The sequence below is a fragment of the Pelophylax lessonae genome (genome assembly GCF_965119305.1).
Source record: "Pelophylax lessonae genome assembly, chromosome: 11".
In the NCBI taxonomy this organism is placed as follows: Eukaryota; Metazoa; Chordata; class Amphibia; order Anura; family Ranidae; genus Pelophylax; species Pelophylax lessonae.
The window spans coordinates 154,774,012-154,794,806 of NC_138778.1; the positions used below are offsets into that span (position 1 = coordinate 154,774,012).

Below are 20,795 nucleotides of genomic sequence, written 5' to 3' on the forward strand. Positions count from 1 at the left end.
AGACAACCAAAGCGTCCCCTTGGGGTCCCGAAGTGAGTTGCTAGACGATACCCCTATGGACTGTTTCACCGGTGATGGACCCTCCGGTTTCCAGATTAAACAAGGCAACCATGATTTCCGGTTGAAGAGTCACCGGCCTTTAAAGCGGAGTTACGTCCTCGGAAATGTTTTTCCAATAAAAATACCCCCGGGACAGTCAGGGCTAGTACATTCCATAATGGATAGCCTCTGATCTGTCCCAGGTCGCACTTACATTGAAAATTTCTTCTCCAGCGCTGCCATCTCAGATGTGGGCAGCTGAAGCTAGCGCGTCCTCTTCCGTGTCCTCTTAGTCCCAGAATGCCCTGCACCGGCCCCGCTCGTCACTTCCGGGGCAGGCGTGTCATCCCTGCACAGCTTCTGGGCATGCCCAGAAGTTGTTTAGCAGGGAATGACGCGCTTCCACTGGAATGGACGAGCGGGGCCGGGGCAGGCGCATTGACTCCTGGCGGAACAGCTGGTCCAGGGGCTGCAGTTTATCTGTGCTGCGTCTCCTGCTGCCCAGCAGATGGTCATCCCTCTGGACTTTCGTGCTGGTGCTTGGCCTGATAGTGTCTTCCAGGCGGTTCCGTTTGCACAGTTCCATGCGAGGTCCCTGCAAAGGGAGATTCTGGCCAAATGGGACAAGACTCCGCAGTCTCTAGACAATCAGATCTGGCTAAGTTGAACGAAGGATTCCCTAATATGATGGCTTTGTTCTCCAGTGCTTCAGCTGGGTAAATCCTTCCTCCCCTTTTTTATTGTACAGTGGTCACCATGTATGCTAGCCTGTCTGGCTAGGGAGGTGTCCTCGGAATAAACTCTGCTGGGGGAATCTGGACACTGGAAGTGTCCAGGCTACTGATCAATGTCTTGGAACTCAAAGCGATCAGACTGTATCTGGACCATTGGACGGATCGTCTTCAGGGATGTCCTGTGCGCATTCAATCGGACAATGCCACGTCTGAAGTTTATGTCAATCATCAAGGGGGCGCAAGAAGTGTCCTGGCGGCTCTAGAGGTAGCCGGCATTCTAAGGTGGGCAGAATGGTAAGTTCCAGCCCTCTCTAGAGTACACCTTCCCTGGGATGGAAAACTGGCAGGTGGCTTACCTCAGTTGGCAAGCGTAGGACCAAAGGGAGTGGTTCCTTCATCCAGAGGGGTTTCATCAATTGTCTCCGGTGGGGCACCCTCGAGGTGAAGCTGTTGGCTTCTGGACTCAACAGAAAGATGCAGAGGTTTGTGGTTTCGCCAAGGGATCCTCTGGCAGACGCCACAGATGCACTGGTGGCCCTGTGGGGTCAGTATCGTCTGATTTATGCTTTCCCTTCTCTCAAGCTTCTTCCAAGATTTCTACCCAGGATTGAGGCAGAAGGGATTCCGGTCATCTTAGTGGCTCCGGACTGGCCTTACCGTGCTTGGTACGCCGATCTGGTGCGGCTGGTCACAGACGTTCCTTGGAAGCTTCTTCTCAGGGAGGATCTGCTGTCCAAAGGATCCATCTTCCATCCTGCTTTACAGTTGCTGGCTTTGACGATTTGGCTGTTGAGCGCCAGGTGCCGAAGTATAGAGGTTTATCGGAGTAGGTTATTCCTACACTGTTAAAAGCTAGGAAATCTACCATTGTACTTGGAAGACGTACATTGCGTGGGGTGAGTCTCTTGGGGTTCACACTCCTTCTCGGTGGCTCAGATCCTAACCTTTCTTCAACGGGGGGTTGAACCGAAAAGGCCTTGAGTACCATCAAGGGCCAGGTGTCTGCTTTAACGGTCACCTTTCAATGGCCTTTGGCCACACACTCCCTGATGCGTACCTTTCTTAAGGGTGTCCGACATTTGGTTCCTCCAGTGCGGTCTCCGTTGCCACCTTGGGACCTCAATTTGGTGCTTTCGGCCTTCTAGAAGCATCCCTCTGAGAATCTTCAGGAGATTCCCCTGCTTATGCTGTTCTAGAAGGTGGCCTTTTTGGTGGCTATTGCCTCTGTGCGCAGCGTGCCCGAACTGGCAGTATTATCCTGTTGTTCACCTTAACTGGTGATTCACAGAGACAAGGTGGTTCTTCGCCCCTGTCCATCGTTCCTTCCAAATTTTGCCTCTGATTTTTATTTCAATGAAGACATTGTTTCCTTCCCTGTGTCCCAGGCCTAAACATCTGAAGGAAATTGCCTTGCATGCCTTGGATGTGGTCCTGGCAATTAGGGTGTACTTGGCAGCTACGGAGTCTTTCAGGAAGTCAGGCTCATGGATGGGCCTCGGAAAGGGTTGTCCGCTTTCTCTGCGACCATTTCCAGATTGGATCAGTGATTCAGGCCTATTCCATCAAGGGTCAGGTCCCTCTCTTCCCTTTTTAAGGCACACTCTACTAGGGCGCTTAGTGCCACCTGGGCCTTCTGTCATCAGGCCTTGGTGACGCAGCTTTGCAAGGCAGCCACCTGATCGTCGGTGAACACTTTCACAAAGTTTTATAAAGGTGGATATGTTGGCATCTGCGGATGCTTCTTTCGGCTGCAAGGTTTTGCAGGCTGCTGTTTAGAGGACCTGATCCTCTTTGCGGGTGTATTGAGTTTTTTTTTTTTTTTCAAGTGGGCTCCAGTTTTGGTTGAGCTCCTGTGGCCTGGTTGGCTACTGTTAAGCCTTGGGAATTTCTTTGCGGTTCCCACCCCTCATGTTTAACTGCTTTGGGACGTCCCAACTGTTATGGAGATCAGAAGCTGTCAGTCAATGAATGAATGAAAAGAAAATGGGATTTTTAAATGACCCTAAAATCCATTTCTCTGATGTTCATTGATGGACACAGCGCCCACCCCTCTGGGGGTTGTAGTTCTTTTGACACTCTAACAAGAGTGCCTATAGAAGAGAGAGGGAGTATACCCCCTGGGACTGCCCGTGGGAGTAGCCAGACTTTTTCTGCCTAGTGTCCTACTCCTGTAGGGGGCAGTATAACCCAACGATTATGGAGATCAGAAGCTGTGTCCGTCAAACATGAAAAAATGTATTTTACGCTAAGTCAAAAACCCCCTCCTTTTATAAAAAAAATAAAAACTTTCTGCTCTAAAACATCCAATAAAAAATTTTTAAAACAAATTTCTTAAATTAAGGCCAATATGTATTCTGCTACATGTCTTTGGTTAAAAAAAAAAAAAAAAAAGTCGGCGATCAGCAACTTATAGCGGGACTGGGATATTGCGGCCGGCAAATTGGATACTTAGTTTTGACACTTTTTGGGAACTGGTGACATTATTACAGTGATCAGTGCTAAATAATATGCATGGTCACTACTAATGACACTGGTAGAGAATGGGTTAAATGTGTGTGCCTAGCTAATGTTTCAGTGTAGTGGGGAGGTGCTTTTTACTACTGGAAGGCAAGGATCTATGTTTCTGTTTTACAGGAACACAGGATTCAAGACAGAATGACAATCTGCCTTGTTTACATTAGCAGGCCCCAGTTCTGTCAGTTACAGAACGATCAGCAGGTGTCGGGGAATATTGGATCAGTGGGACCTGCTGTGTAAAATAACAACGGGAGCTAGCTAACTCGTGTCCAAAACACAGAAGTGCAGAATCACGTATATATACGTGATTCTGAGCAGCTCGGCTTCCCTGTAGCAGTAAATGTGCTAGGGGGCAGTCGGCAAGTTAAGACCGATATGTTTATATGGTACTTTAAGCTCAGATTTCTTACAGGATGACAAGATTTTCTTCTTTTTTTTTTTTTTTTTTCCATCATTTAGCACAATGAGTGCACCCAGAGATGGGTGGGGGGTGGTAAATCCTCCCCATCTTGCCTCCTCCAAAATGGGGACAAGGTGCCCTGCACAAGCATCATCCCCACATCCAGTCCTAAGGAGGGAATCCATCGCCCCCTCAAAAGATATCAGTTTGGGGCAAGGGAATGGGCAGAAGAGATGTGTTTGAAGATGAAAAGCGGAGAGTGCAAGGTGGGGGGGGGGGGAGAGGGCAGAAATTTTGTAGGTTGCAAAAACGCTGCAGGCAGCATACAGGAAAGGGAAAGACAACTGATAGACAGCAATGCTTAGCACAATCCATATTAATCAAGTCTAGGATGGTAATAAAGGAGAGATGGGGTTGGTGGTGAAGGAATTCTAAGAAATGGCAGAGATGGTAAAACATTCTCTATAAAAGGAGATGTTTGTATTTCGATTACTACAGACATGCCTCTTCTTAGTTGTCAGTGTACAGATTGGCATGAAAGAGGTTAATCTGTGCATATTCGTGGTTGCTATGGATATACTTGTTCTCTGAATCTTTTAATAGATTTTTATCTGCTATTGGTTGTGCGTAACATCAGATAAAATTGTGTTTTATCCACAGTAGTGTGAATCTCTCCACCCCTAAATGAAAATGTGTATGTGTGTGTATGTATGTGTGTGTGTGTGTGTGTGTGTATATATATATATATATATATATATATATATATATATATATATATATATATATATATATATATATATATATATATATATATATATATATATATATATATATATATATATATATATTATAATCTGCTCATTGTTTAGAATGTGTAATATTGTAATATCATGCTTGGGATCTGAAGACCTTTCTTAGTTATTTTGGGTGATAGTTTGTCCACAAACTGAGTGCAGCTGTAGGCATCACACATTGAGCCAAAGAATTGGTAATGATATTGAGAAAATGGTGAAGCTACAAATGTTATGCTCTGGAAGGATGCTCAACATTATCCAATGAGCCTCTGATCAAAGCTGGAATCCTGTGGCACCCATAGCAGCTTTGCAAATCTTTACCAGTTTTTGTTTAATCCACTTCAGCTTCGGAAGGTTTTACCCCCTTCATGACCTGGCCCATATATATGTATATATATATATATATATATATATATATATATATATATATATATATATATATATATATATATATATATAATTTTTTTTTTCCCCACACAAATGAAGCGTTATTTTGGTATTTGATCACCACTGGGTTTTTGTTTATTATATGAATGAAAAAAGACTGACGATTTTGGGGGAAAAAAAAACTATTTTTTTACTTTCTGCTATAAAACTTAACTCCTAATAAAGATGTCAATACATTTTGGCTAAAATGTAGTGGTGCACCAAAATAAATTCTGAACTCAAACCGAAAAATGCACTTGGCCGAAAACCAAAATGGACAGTTTTTGTTTTTATATGAAAAAATATATTTTTGACTTTTTTAAATATATGAATTAATTTTTGGCCATTATCGGCACCTTTTTATACGGATAGGCTGCTTACACACTGAGCAGGTTTTGAAAGCACTTTTGCGTTTTTAGAAAGCACAAAGGCTCAAAAAAAAATCCATCCCCTTTCATATGTCTTCACGCTTTTGTTGTGATGGTAAAAACCCTGCTTGCAGTATTTTCGGTGCATGCTTGGTCAGTTAAAAATAAAAAAAATGCACCTCCCCCATTAAGATGCACTATAAAAACGTGTCAAAAATGCACCCGTGTTGCGTTTTTAATGCAGTTTTTGCTTCAAATGTCCTTTGAAAAACACAGCAAAATCGAGCACGTTTTTCAGAAGCCATTATTGGCACCTTTTGTTCTATCAGCCAATAATTTTCGGCAGCTGACATATCGTGCATCCCTACCAAAATGTATTTTAATGTAAAAAAAAAAAATGTAAAAATCGCAATAAGTGTACAGTTTAACATTGTATTGATTGCTTTGTGTGAAAGTTATAGCATCTACAAACTATGGGATGTATACTGAAATTTTTTATTTTTTCTTTATACTAGTAATGGCAGCGATCAGCGACAGGACTACGATAGTTCAGCGCACAATCTGACCCTAACTAACGCTGGGGTTTGTGTGTAACTGCCACTGACATCACCAGTTACACGAATACAGTGCTCAACGCTAAAATGCACTGTCACTGTACTTATGACACTGGGCAGGAAGAGGGGTTAACATCTAGGGCAATCTATGGGTTAAATATGTGCATAACAGGTGTTTGTGTACTGTGTGCTGCTTTTACTTGGGATCTTGTGGTTTTCATTCCCAAACAACTCGACCCTGTCACTGAACACAGCTCTGTGCTGTTTACGCTCACAGAGCTGTGTTCAGTGAAGCTCAGAGCTGATCACCGGGTGCCGACGGTCAATCTTTGGCCAGGACTTGGTTATCGGCGAGTAGGACTTTAAAGGTAGCCACTGGTAATCCCATAAGGAAACACAAGTACTCAACAGATAAAAAAAAAAAAAGAAATTTATTATGACAACATGATAAAAAAATATTAAAAGGAATAGCGTATGGAAAAATATATGGTAAATACAGTATCTCTCCAGACGAGGTGGGTATATAGCATAAGAACCTGCTACTTGCCCATATCAAGCTTAGATCTGGTAATAAGGATCAAAGATTCTGCGATCTTTTTGGATATCCGGGCCAAACAGAAATCTCAGGCATCATAAGTCAATGGATCGTGATATGTGATCCGGGGGGGACATGGATGGCGGTATGTGATGGGTGAGGACGTGGATGGCGGTATGTGATCAGGGTGAGGATGTGGATGGCGGTATGTGATCAGGGTGGGAACGTGGATGGCGGTATGTGATCAGGGTGGGAACGTGGATGGCGGTATGTGATCAGGGTGGGAACGTGGATGGCGGTATGTGATCAGGGTGGGAACGTGGATGGCGGTATGTGATCAGGGTGGGAACGTGGATGGCGGTATGTGATGAGGGTGGGAACGTGGATGGCGGTATGTGATCAGGGTGGGAACGTGGATGGCGGTATGTGATCAGGGTGGGAACGTGGATGGCGGTATGTGATCAGGGTGGGAACGTGGATGGCGGTATGTGATCAGGGTGGGAACGTGGATGGCGGTATGTGATCAGGGTGGGAACGTGGATGGCGGTATGTGATCAGGGTGGGAACGTGGATGGCGGTATGTGATCAGGGTGGGAACGTGGATGGCGGTATGTGATCAGGGTGGGAACGTGGATGGCGGTATGTGATCAGGGTGGGAACGTGGATGGTGGTATGTGATCAGGGGGGGACCGTGGATGGCGGTATGTGATCAGGGGGGGACCGTGGATGGCGGGCATGCATGGCGGACAGTGGTCGATGGGGCATGCATGACGGACAGTGGTCGATGGGGGGGGGGGGGGCATGCATGGCGGACAGTGGCGGATTGGGGGGGGGGGGGCAGCATTCTTTGATGGTGGACAGAGTGATGACATAGGATGTGATGTTAGTCTGTGCATAACGGATACACGTGAAAACGGATTTCCATGTGCGCAGTTTTCCCATCACTTTTCATGCACATAGGGTGTGAATGAACCCTAAAGTGTGTGCTTTTAAGTGTGTGTTTAAAGAGCTGTTTGGTCAAAATGAATCCCTTCGACTTTAAAATCCATATAGAGAACATAATCTAGCCGCTCAGGGCCTCCCCTTCACTCTTTTATCACTGAGCCCCTGTTCACTCCGAATGCTTTAGCTCAACTTCAAAGCTGCTGGTCAGTGCAATATCTGCAACTTCATGCACAGGTGTCAATACAAGTCACACGTGATATTGCCAAAAAATAGTGCAGGAACCTTTTCCAAGTTGGAGTTGCACCAATTTTGAATGGTTCCAAAGCAAAAGTGTGCAACTTTGATCTGTCCAATCACATGACAAGTTGCACCAGTGTGAACGGGGGCTAATCTGTTCTATGAATCTTTCTTGGTTCCTAATGCAGTAGATTGCAAATGCACTCCCTGTAGGCATCTTGCTGTCTCTTGCATAGTCCAGATGTATCAAATAGTCAGGGGTCACCAGTTTCTTACAGCTGCCAATCAACTTGCCTTTGAAGGTTGAACCTGATTGGTTATACGTTAAGCAGAGAGAGAAGTTGGATAGTGCAAATTGAAAAATAATCTAACATAACCTAAGCTGCCTTGCATGGAGAAAAATGGGTCAACTTTTTAATTGCATCGTTTCTATATATCATTAGCAGTTCACTGACTGACTGATTTTACTCATTACCAGAAAATGCTTTTTAAATCTGTCTTTAGCACCTGTATGATATAACGCTCTTTTTCTTGTGCAGGAACTTCTGGAAAAGTATTTGATCGCTAATGCTACACCACCAGAAAGTAAGGTCTTCTACCTGAAAATGAAGGGAGATTATTATCGGTACCTTTCTGAAGTAGCAACTGGAGATAAGAAACAAGGTGGAGTTTTTATCAAAATGAATAATTACCTAGAGCTGAGTTATACTTTGAGGTTTTCTAATCTTTTTTCGTGATTCTAGGGTCAGTCCATCCAAAGTGTTGTTTTTGCTATAGGAAGATTGTGGGCTTCTATAGTAATAGTTTCCTGTCTATATGGGGACTTCCGACATCTCTCCTGCTATTTGTTCCTTTCTCTGGATTTTCCTCTTCTTTCTATGGCATTCTTCTTTTTTTTTAATATATGTGTGAAATTTAACTTGTCTGTAAATTTTATATCTTGGAGTATATGATGCAGGCCACCCTCCCTTAAAGTGGTTATAAAGGCAGAAGGTTTTTTTTACCCTAAAGAGTAACTCCACTTTCATGAATAAATATCAAAATATATAACATATACCAGGGATTCCCAAACTACGGCCCTGCAGCTGTTCCAGAACTACACATCCCATGAGGCATTGTAAAACTGACATTCACATAAATGACTAGGCATGATGGGAATTGTAGTTGCTGAACCAACTGGAGGCCGTAGTTTGGGAATCCTTGGCATATACAATTGCGGCACAAGTCATATTGTAATTGAATGTTATTAAAAATGACCTTTCCTTTTCAATCTGCAGCTCTAATTTTCTGTAAAGTGCAATGCAATATACCTACCTGGAGGTGTTCTGTACACAGAATGTGTACAGAACCCCCCCCCCCCCCCCCCCCCCCCAGAAAGTTAATTTCTTGCTTGTGTGATTGGCTTACTGATTTTCCGAGAAGTCTACACAGTCACATTTCAGTCATCCCCTGCAACAAAAATACAATTTTTGGTAAAGATACTCCCAATAGAAAATATTGTCTTAAGGGATGCAGACTCTGCAACTTTCCACACTAGAGTCCGAATACGCCGGCGGCAGCTAGTTAAACATTATGAAACCACTCCCATTAGACTCCCTTAGCGTACAGGAACAAACAGTGATTTCTTCAGAATAACAAATGGTTAGAATCTGCAACAAAGTTTAAGTCCTTGCAATGTACAGAGATCACCCAGAGGGAAATGTTTTGTTCTCAACAAAAGTGGAGTTACGCTGTAATGCATTATATGCATTTAGGTAAAACACCTTCTGGAGTAAGGACCTAGTTCCTTGCTGGGATCTCTGGTCCTGCCAATTTTTTCTTTAGATAGGTTTTTTGTTTCTCCTGTTTTTTTTTTTTTTCCTGTGAGATCTACAATCAACTGCCAGACTGGGCGACGGGCTGGATAATCTAGATCCAGTGGTCACCCCAGTCTGGCCAGCGTGCGTGCGCAGATCTTGGCTCCGCACTAGGTTGGCAGCGACATGGCCCCACTGGACGGGGGCTGGCCTGCGAGTTAAACTCTACCGATTCTGGGCCTGTGTGGGTGATCTAGTCCACCACTTGGGGTGGGGTAGGACGCTATGCTGGCAAGGAGTGGGGGGGGGGCGGATCACTGGTGACTGGACGATCGGCTGTGCGGGGAGCCTAGGGATCCCTCCTGGGTCCCTGGGAGCCTCGTGGTGTCACGCGGGGCCGCCATTTTCCTCTAGCCTCAATGCACGGTGGCCATGTTTGTGTAGTCTGGCAGCCATTTTGCGATGGTTTGCTATTGAAATTGGCGGCCATGACAGTAGAGACCTCTGGGTGGTACTAGCTTTGCTGTGCAAAGGAGGGGATTGCGGTCCTCTGTTAGCTGGACGATCTCCTGTTCAGGGCGAGCTTGTGTGCCACTCTGTCGGGCGATCTGACAGTCACAGTTCAGACGGTCCAGGGGTTTGGGTGGACCATCAACTTCCAGAAGTCTGCACTGACCCCATCAGTGCGTCTGCATTATCTGGGCATGGTCTTGGACTCTGCTCAAGCGAAGGTTTTTCTCCCAGTGGAAAAAAACTTCAGACTTTCCAGGGCGAGATCAGGTTCCTTATGGACAACGACCTCTCCTCCCTGCGGACCTACATGAGGTCTCAGGGGCTGATGGTGTTGGCCTTCGAGTCGGCCCCGTTTGCCAAGTTTCACACAAGCCCTCTACAGTGGAGATCCTTGCAAATGGAACAAGGATCCGCGGTCTTTCGACAGGATGATATGTCTAGCCATCTCACGAGGTCGGAGCGATCATGGTGGCTTCTGTCGCCTGCTCTGTGCCAAGGCAAATCGTTCTTGCCACTGTTGTGGACGGTGGTCACCATGGATGCCAGCATGATGGGCTGGAATAGGGTGTTGGACAGGCTTTGTGCCCAAGGCCTGTGGTCGACGGAGGAATCCTCCTTATCAATAAATGTTCTGGAGCTCAGGGCGATCAAACTCTGCCTGCTCCATTGGACATCTCGACTCCACGGTCTCCCTGTTCGGGTGCAATCCGACAATGCCACGGCTGTGGCTTGCATCGATCACCAAGGGGACACCAGGAGTTCCCGGGTGGCCAAGGAAGTGGCCTTGTTTTTGTCTTGGGCCGAGGCTAACTTTCCAGCCCTCTCTGCTGTTCACATTCCAGGAGTGAAGAAATGGCAAGCGGATTACCGAGTAGTCAGTCCCTGCTTCCGGAGGGGTTTTTGTCTCCTATGTGCCCGGTGGGGAATTCCGGAGGTGGATCTGTTCGCGTCTCGTCTCAATGACAAAGTGGAGAGGTTTGTAGCCAGGGCTCGAGATCCCCTGGCGGGCGCCACAGACACTTTGGCGGCACCTTGAAGCCAGTATCGGCTGATTTATGCCTTTCCTCCTATACAACTGTTGTCCAGCTTCCTCTGCAGGTTGGCGGCGGTAAAGGTGCAGGTGATTCTGGTAGCCCCAGACTGGCCTCGACGATCTTGGTACACAGACTTGGTAAAGGTGGTCGTCGTCACCTCCTGGTGGCTGCCTCTGAGAGAGGATCTGCTGTCTCAAGGGCTGATCTTAAAGTATGCTTTACGGTCGCTGGCTTTAACGGCGTGGCTGTTTGAAGGCCAGATATTGAGGGACAGAGGTCTCTCTGCTTCTGTGATTCCTACCTTGAGAGCTAGGAAGGCGTCTTCCGGGATGTTTCTCATTGTACTTGGATGATGTCTATTGCCTGGTGTGAGTCGCTAGGGTTGCATCCTCGTCCCCTTTCGATGGCGGGGGTCTTAGCTTTCCTGCAGTAAGGTGTGGAGCAACGTTTTTGACATTGTGCATGATGAAAGGTAAGGTGTCGGCTGTGGCCATTTACTTCCAGCATCCCCTGGCGACTAGTTCCTTGATTCACACCTTTATACAGGGGGTGCGTCATCTGACTGACTAAGCCGAGGAGATCCCCTTTACCTCTGTGGGATCTGGATTTGGTTTTGTCCGTTCCACAACAACCTTCTTTTGAAAATATCAGAAATTTCTCTACCCTTGTTGTCTCAGAAAGTTGCCTTTCTGGTGGCTGTCACCTCTGCTCGCAGGGTATCTGAATTGGCGGCTCTGTCCTGCTGTTCGCTTTATCTGGTCGTTCATAGAGACAAGGTTGTTCTGCGACCTAACCAATCTTTTCTACCTAAGGTGGTGTCGGCTTTCCACCTCAATGAAGATATCGTGTTGCCTGCGCTATGTGCGAAGCCCAAGCATCCCAAAAGAAATTGTCTTGCATTCGCTGGGTGTGGTTCGAGCGATCAGTGTTTACCTGTCGGCCACAGAATCCTTTCGGACGTCTGATTTCCTGTTTGTCCTTTGAGGGATCTCGTTAGGGCCGTACACACCGTCCGACCGATCTGTCGATTTTCGGCTTGTTAGTATGGTGCTCTCGACAACCGACTCCGACTTTTCGGCCGAAAAAATTCTGGTGTGCAGGCTTTAAAATTTTTGTCCACCGTCAAAGCACGTCCGATTTTCATGCAGGCAGTACAGATTTCGACAGGGAAAAAATCTTATGAGCAAGACTGGGTATGCTCAGAAATGAAAGAACACAAAGAAAGCAATCCAACACATGCCATCACTTCTGAAGTATAATTCTGTCGGACGACAAAATTTGTGTGCAGTCTAGAGCACATTCCAACCAACAGACGCCACTCTGGACAAAAGACCAACGACCGGTCGGCAGAAATTCCTTGCATGTGTGCGAGGCTTAAAGGTTTCGGCTACGTCTGCTGCAACCATATCAAAATGGATCAGACAGACTATTGTTCAGGCCTATTCATTGAAGGGTCAGGTTCCTCCTTTCCCTGTGAGGGCGCATTCTACTAGAGCGCTGAGTGCCTCTTGGGCTTTTTGCCATCAGGCTTCTGTGGCTCAGGTGTGTAAAGCGGTGACCTGGTTGTCTGTACACACTTTTACAAAATTCAACATGATTGATGTAATGGCATCCTCGGATGCTTTCTTTGGCCGCAGAGTTTTGCAGGCCGCTATTTGCGGAACAGACTGAGTGTTCTTTCAGGGGTGAATTTTTTGCTTTGGGGTAAGCTCCTGTTGATGTTGGTTGAGCTTCTATTACCCTGTTGGCTATGTTTTTTAGCCTTGTTGAAACGTTAAGTTGTTTGAGTTCTTCCCACCCCTCATGCCTACACTGCTATGGGACGTCCCATTAGTGAAGAAACTTCCAGAGCTGCATTTGTCAGAGGACATGAGAGAAAATTGAATTTTTGTAAGAACTTACCGTAAAATTATTTTCTGAGTCCTCTGACAGACGCAGCTCCGCCCCTCTATGTTGGGGTTGGCTGTGTTCTCCTTCACTGCTTTGCTACGAAACTGATTCTATGAGAGCAGGTGTGTCTGGGGTCATGTGGATAGGACAGCCCCTAAAGGCATGCCTAGTGAAAGCTTTCACTGCCTAGCTACCCCTGAAGAGGGTGCACATAACCCATTAGTGAAGACACTTCCAGAGCTGTGTCTGTCAGAGGACTCCAGAGAAAATAATTTTACGGTAAGTTCTTACAAAAATTAAATTTTTACACTTTTTGTGGTATCCCTATGGTGATTCATGGAGTCTTTGGAGCACATCTCCCCACCTGATCCCCTCTCTGGGGCCCTCCGGGTCTCATCCATCCATCAATGCACTTACGGCAGTCCTGGTATCCCAGGTGGAGGTGGCTTTTGGGCAACGGGCTGGCATAAAGCGCCCCCCGCCTTCTCCTGCCTCATCTGTCTCCTCAGATCCTGAATCTGATTCGGCCACCATGGATGTGGGTCACCCTGCTGTGTCTGCGACCGTGCACCCTGAATCCTTCAGATAGTGGGGATGAGTCCTCCGCTTCTGCAACGTGCACGAAAAGGCACTGGTGGACACACTGATTGTATCTGTGCTTGAGAATTAAAGTTGGAGGATGCAACAGAGGCGCAGGTTCCCTTTGGCACTCCCAAGCCATCCTGTTAGGAACGCTCCCTGAGCACACTGAATTGCTGTCTGTCATCCAAAGGGTTAACCTAGTGCAGGCTAATTGCAGCAATTGGCAACAGGCTGCCTTATTTAAACACCTCAGCAGCACTGTGCCTTTGCTGTCTTCAGCTTCTCCATGTTTCTGAACCTGCGTCCTGTTGATCCCTGCCTGATTCCTGTTGACCTTTGGCTCGTCCCTGATTTTGCTTGCTGCCCGTCCTGACCCCGGCTCGTTTGACTATTCTCTTGGATCCTCCTTGTCTGCCTTCGGACCTTGATCAGTCCTCCCCTGGTGGGGCGACCCTGGGGACCGCGACCTGGTATTCACCCGCAGACAAATCCATCCTCACCATCCGAGGCTCTGGTGAAGACCGGTGGATACTTAGATTCCACACCTTTAGGTTAGCCTGTGCTACTCACCTCGGGGGTTCCCATCCAAGCTCTGCCCACTGGCAATCGGTAGGCCTTCCTCTACACGACAGACTCCTACTAGTAGTATAACACATCCAGAGCGGCAAAAGTGTTCCCTTTCCCCTCCAATTTTGACTAAATTGTCACTACTTGGGGGACCTTGGGGTCCCTAAGCGAGTTGCTAGGCGATACCCCTATTTGGAGTCCCTTCTTAAGAAGCAGACTGTCCCACTGGTGGTGGACCCTCCAGTTTCCAAATTGAACAAGGCAACCATGATTCTGCTTGAGGATTCCCTCGCTTTATGGACCCGGCTGACAGGAAGGCAGAGGCTGTGGCCCGCAATTTTTACATCCTGGCTGGTTCGGCACTGAGGTCGAAATTCAGCATTGCCCTGGTGTTGCAGACTATGACCGACTGTCCTAATCTTTTGCACTGTGACCTGGACGGAGGGAAGTTCCCTCCTGCCTTTGCTGAGCTGGCGGACCAGCTGGTCCAGGGGCTGCAGTTTATCTGTGATGACTCTTTTGGATGCAGCTCCCCTAGTTGCTCGGCTCTGTTTCAGCAGTGGTCCTTCGGTGTGTCTTCTGGCTCAAATGCTGGTCTGCGGACCCAACTTCTAAAAAGGTCTGACCTTCCCTTTCAAGGAGATCGCCTGTTTGGTGCTACCCTGGATGACATCATTAAAGGTCTCACGGGGGGGAGGGGCAAGAGTACCCCTCGTAGACGTGGGCCTCCCCTCCACAGCTCATACGTTTTTTTTCGTCCCTCAGGGTTGACTGACGAGATCGAAGCCCTTCGGGGCCTCCTCTAGAGGAACCAAGCGAACTTGGTCTAGCAAGTAAAGAGCGGGCTTCTCCAGACCCGCGGACTGGGCCCTTTCAGCAGGAACGTGTGCCCTCACCCGTATCTGGGGTGGGGGGGGGGGTGGGCGTCTTCACTGGTTCCCAGGCCTGTGGACTTCTGTGGTACAAGACAAGTGGGTCCACAAGGTCATACGGTCTGGCTACAAGATCAAGTTTGTTCTTCCTTCCGACATGAGACTTTCCCCGGCTCCCAAGGCTCTTCTTGGGGTGGTGCAAAACCTTATACTTCAAAGGGTGATTGTCCCGGTTCTGACATCAGAAAATTTTCAGGGGTTTTTACTTAAACCTGTTTAAAGTCCCTAGGATCGAAGGCAAGGTGCGTCCAATTCTGGACCTCAAGGCGCTGAACTGCTTTGTGCGGGTGTAGAAGTTCGGAATGGAGTCCATTCGCACGGTGGTGGCTTCCCTGCATCAGGGGGATTTTCTCCCCTCCATCGACAATCAAGGACGCTTACCTTTCCATTCCAATATGTGTCGGTCACCAGCACTTCCTCAGCTTTGCCGTGGAAGAGGAGCATTATCAGGTTGTGGCGTTACCCTTTGGTCGCAAAAGTGTTGGCCCCGGTGCTAGCATTGTTACACCAATGGGGGATCACGGAACTTTGCTACTTGTAATGACCTCTTTCTGCGAGCGGAGTCTCCTACTGCTCTGGTGGAAAACCTGGAGATTACCATACGAACTGAGGGAGGTTCGGCTGGATTCTGAATTTTCAGAAGTCTGCTCTGGTTCCGTGACGTCCCAAAACTCCCCTCTGTGGAGTTGTAATTCTTCTGACACTGCTCGTAACTAAACTGAGTGACTATGGCAGAGAGAGGGAGTATACCCCCTGGAACTGCCCATAGACATAGCCAGACTTTTTTCTGCCTAGTGTCCTATTCCTGTAGAGGGCAGTATAACCCAATGGTTGGGTTAAGAAGATAACAAGTTGTCTGTCAATATCAGTGAATTGAATTTTATGGTAAGTCAAAAATCCCAAACTCTCAATGGCTGCAGCATTGGTCTGATGCTGCATCTGTCCCCTGCTGGCTCTGCTTGAGAACTGAATGTTCACGTGACTGCTGATCGCTCCGTTCTCGGTCTTCCAGGAGTAGTGCGGTGACGGTCAGTCATCTGTAAACAGCCAGAAAGGTCACTGTCATTTTAGGTCTGTGGGTACTTTTGCTTCCTAATGTACTTTGGTGGGTTGCAATGTAATTTAGGAATCTTAACACATGTGGATATCAAGTAGTGGTGACTTATTCCTGCACAGAGAAAGCATGTAACATGTTGTTTTTTTATTTTTATTTTTTTTTGTTACAGTTACTGTAGACAACTCTCAACGGGCTTATCAGGAAGCTTTTGAAATTAGCAAGAGTGAGATGCAGCCAACACACCCTATTCGACTTGGATTGGCTCTTAACTTCTCTGTGTTTTACTATGAAATTCTTAACTCCCAAGAAAAAGCCTGCAGCTTAGCAAAAACGGTATGATTTTGTTTTCCTTGTCGTCCGGCAGTGCGGACTATAGACATTAGAGGACAGTAGTACCTTTTTTATTAATAAACTAGTTCACGTCATAGAACATCCTTACTGTTAAATGTGCCATCCTTTACAGCAGGGGCCTCAAAACTTTCTAAACAAGGGCCAATTTACTGTCCGTCAGACTTTTGGGGGGGGGGGGGGGTCAGAGTGGCCAGTTAGAGTGGAAATTACTCTAGCGTCAGAGTTAAAAAAAATAAAAAATTACATTGTAAATATAGTCAGTAGGAGGAGGAATAGTGGCCCATCGTTATAGTGGGAAGGAGTAGTGGTCCATCGTTGGTTATAGTGGGAAGGAGTCGTGGCCCATCGTTGGTAATAGTGGGAAGGAGTCGTGGCCCATCGTTGGTAATAGTGGGAAGGAGTAGTGGCCCATCGTTGGTTATAGTGGGAAGGAGTAGTGGCCCATCGTTGGTAATAGTGGGAAGGAGTAGTGGCCCATCGTTGGTAATAGTGGGAAGGAGTAGTGGCCCATCGTTGGTTATAGTGGGAAGGAGTAGTGGCCCATCTCAAGGCTACCTCCTCCCTGGGCCCAAATGCTTCCCGAACTGCCGAAAATGCACCGATGGACAGTAGAGCCCTGGAAAGGCCCTGCGGCCTCCGTGAGGGGGTCAGGTGGGGTCACATGGTCTTAAGGGGCCATACTGAACCAGAAGAACCCGCCAGCAAAATTTGCAAAAAAATGACATTTGTTTTTTGCAAAAACAGCAGTCCCATCGTGCTACAGCGCCCACCGCAGGTCAGGTGGGGGGTTGCACAACAGAACAGAGGGAAACCCAGGAGTGTGAGGGTCTGACCATCCCAGGGAGGGGCCCGGGTCCACCCCAAAATCCCCAAGGAAAGAGGGGGGTGGGCGGGGAATGTTTACTCACTGTACCAGGAACACAGACGGGAGCCATATCCTGACAGGACCCCTCTCCACCAGTGTGGGGGCTGTCGGCCAAATAGGAACGCTGTGACACAGGCCTGGACCCTGTCGTGTGCGACCTGGCGAGGCGTTTAACTCGCGGGGCCAGTCCCTGTCCAGTGGGACTATGCCGTGGCCTACCCAGCGTGGAGCTAAAGCCTGCATGCGCTCGCTGGGGGGGTGACCACTGGATCTAGATATCAAGCCCATTGCCCAGCCCCGCATAGTTGCTTGAAGATCTCACAAAAAAAAATCCGGAGAAAAAGGCTAGCTAATAAAAATACTTGTATGCCAGGACCAAAGATCCCAGCAAGGAACTAGGTCCTTACTCCTTACTAGGCAGATTAAAACTGACATCCTATGCAGGAAGAGAGAGGGTATACCCTCCGGGACTGCCCATAGGCGTAGCCAGAACTTTTTTTCTGCCTAGTGTCCTACTCCTGTAGGGGGCAGTATAACCCTACTGATATGGATCAGAGGACTGCGTCCGTCAATTAACTTAAAGCGGGAGTATACTCCAAAAAAAAACCCCTGCTAGACAAAGGCATAATGAGCTAGTGTGCATCGCATACTAGCTCATTATGAAACACTTACCTTAGAACGAAGCCCCGACACGGACCCCTGGACACCGCTGTGGGATCGGACATGATCCCTCGGCGTCCTTTCCGGGTTTGGCGGCTCCGGCGCTGTGATTGGCTGGAGCCGCCATGACGTCACTCCTGCGCATGCACGCGGGATTCATTTTCCGGCAACTTCTCGGCAAGCAGCTCTGAAGGTCCGTCGGACCTTCAGAGCGCATGCGCCGCTCGCGTGAGCGGCTGCATGCAGTGCAAATATCTCCTAAACCGTGCCAGTTTAGGAGATATTAATTGTACCTACAGATAAGCCTTATTATAGGCTTACCTGTAGGTAAAAGTCACAAAAAGCGGTATACTACCGCTAAGAAAAAAGGATTTTATGGCAAGTCAAAAATCTATTTTTATGGGCTCTCTTGCATGTTTTTATTGAACTCCTTTTGAGCTTTTGTGAGCATAAGTTTTTTTTTTTTTTTTTTTTTTTTGTCTGTATGAGCTGCTTCATGCTCTTTTGCGCGTTTTTGCGCACTTGGGCGTCTCTTCTGCTTCTCTCAAATACGCAAGTTTTGTAGGGGTTTTTTCTGCCTGTGAGAGCATATTCCTGAGAAAGTCATAGTGTGCATGGACATATTGACTAACACGAAGGGGAGTTTCAAGGCAGAAAAAATGAGCGCTCAAAAGCCTATAGGAGCAGCTGCAGTGTGCATGGTAAAATAATAGGAAACACTTTTCTGCACTCATTGCTTAATGCATTTCAGACAGTCTGTATCGGAGATCTCTAGACTTTCTAAACGAATGGCTTACTGTCCTTCAGACATTAAGCCCTAGTTCACACCAGTGCAGCTTTGAAATCATGCTACTTCAGCGTGATTTCAAAGCCGCAGATCAGTGCTATTTCCATTGACTTTCTTTGTGGCTTGCAACTTTATTAAACAGAACTGAATGCAAGTCACAATGAAATCACAGAAAAGTAGTGCAGGAACCTTTTTCAAAATCGCTGCAATTTGAGTTGCAATGATTTGATTGGTTCTATTGCTGAAAATAGGGTGCAACTTGTCATGCAATTTGTTTTATCACATGGCAAACCGTATTGATGTGAAAAAGTGATAAGGCTCCATTCATACGTGAGCGTATTGTTTTTTGCAGGCATTGACCTCTAACAAAAACGCCTGTAATCTGCCAAAAAAAGAAGCTTGTGTGCTTTTTTGAGCTTCAGGCGTTGTGCTTCAGGCGACAAAGCGCTCATATGTTAACATGGGCCATTGAAATGAATGGGATTTTGCTTGTTGGGCGTTTTGGGACTTTAGAAATGAGCGTTTTACGAGCTGAAAAACACTCAGGTGTGAACAGGGCCTAAGAGGCGAGGCTGAGGCCAATGGGAGTAGAAAACACCCCGGCATGAGTAAGAGTAAACAGTGCCTCTGGTTTGGTTGTCAGTGGGAATAAAAGAAATAGAAATTTTATATAGCACGTGTGGTTAGGAGAAAGGGGGATGGTAAGCCATAATTTAGTATTAATGACAGGAATGGTGCCCAATCATCTGTCAGTGGAAGGAATAGTGACCCATAGTTGATGGTGGGAGGAATAGAACCCAATCCTTGTGGCTGTCAGAAGAATAGTGTCTGTGTCTGTCTGTCATTATGTCTGTGGGAGGTATAGTAACCCATTGTTTGTGTCAGTGGAAGGAATGGACCACCACTTTTGTTAGTGGGTGAAATAAAGCCCCAAGGGCCAGATGAAGGCAAGCAAAGAGTTGCTTCTGGGCCACGGGCCACAGTTTGGTGACCACTGGTCTATATTATTTTATTTTATTTTTTTTGTTTCCAGGCATTTGATGAGGCAATAGCTGAACTGGACACATTGAATGAAGAGTCTTACAAAGACAGCACTCTCATCATGCAGCTACTAAGGGACAATCTTACAGTAAGTACAGTTTGTTTTATTTCTGTAGTGACCATCTTTATAAAACATGACTCTTCAAGCTCTCAAAGGCGATGCCTTCCCTGACAGTTTTTTCCTCTTTCCAATCCCTCCACACACACACCCCCCCCCCCCCCCCCCCGCCCATTCATCACCACCTCATTCCTGCTCCTGGCCACTCCCTCCTATCGAGTGCCCCCACAGCAAGCAGCTTGCTTTGGGGACAGCTGAGCTGCAGCACCGTGAGTCCATTCAGACACAGAGCTGTTGTTCGGCCCCACCCCCTATCTCCTGATTGGCTCACTGACTTTGACAGCCGTCTGAGCCAATGGCGCCACGGCTGTATCTTTGCCAATCAGGAGAGAGAGTCCAAGGACAGCCGAGGGATTCGTGGACATCGCTGGACAAAGAGGGGACACAAGTAAGTATTAGGGGGTGCTGGGGAGGCTGCTACACACAGAAGGCTTTTTATCTTAATGCATAGAATGTATTAAGATAAAAATCCTTCCTGCCTAGTGCCTTCACAACTCCTTTTAAAATAAAAGTGGTCTTGTGGGTGAATTCACCACGGGATCACTTTTAGAAACCGCAGTAGAAGTGCGTTCCTGGGCCTACCTGACTGATCAGTGAAGCCTGGGAGCAATCCCACACTGGCGGTAGCTAGGTATGGAGAACAGTGAGGCCAAGATGGCTGCCACTCGTCTGTCATTGGAGGATGACATGACATTACTTCCAGTTCCTGGGCCATAGTAAATCATTTTTCTATTTCGTTTTTTTTGGTTAAAGCAAAAGTTCAGAAATTTTCTATCAAAATATTTTTTTTTTTTTTTTGTATTTAAACGTTAATGAGAGATTTGGGGTCTTTCTGACCTGTCATCCTTTGTTATTACAAGGGATGTTTACATTCCTTGTAATAGGAATAAAAGAGATAAAAATAAAGGGGCCGTGTAAAATAAAAAGCAAAATAAATCCTTAAAAAAAAAAAGTAAAGCACCCCATCCATCCGTGTTTGCGAGCAGAAGTGAATGCATACATAAGTCATGTGAGCATATGTAAACGTGTGTGTAAACTACACGTGAGGCATCG

General features: G+C 46.9%; 1 protein-coding gene across 2 annotated transcripts in view; it reads left to right on the top strand.

Annotated features, from left to right (window-relative positions):
- Positions 1-20,795, top strand: part of YWHAB (tyrosine 3-monooxygenase/tryptophan 5-monooxygenase activation protein beta) — a gene marked incomplete at its 3' end in the record, with an annotated part of 54,007 nt that overhangs the window by 26,368 nt on the left and 6,844 nt on the right. Inside the window, exons 3-5 of one of the 2 annotated variants that reach the window (XM_082271243.1) lie at positions 8,089-8,212; positions 16,090-16,253; positions 19,617-19,712. In XM_082271243.1, coding sequence (XP_082127369.1) covers positions 8,089-8,212; positions 16,090-16,253; positions 19,617-19,712 — 384 coding nt within the window. Of the gene's footprint in view, positions 1-8,088; positions 8,213-16,089; positions 16,254-19,616; positions 19,800-20,795 lie in introns of those variants that run through there. The other variant, XM_082271242.1, reaches the window with a different exon arrangement.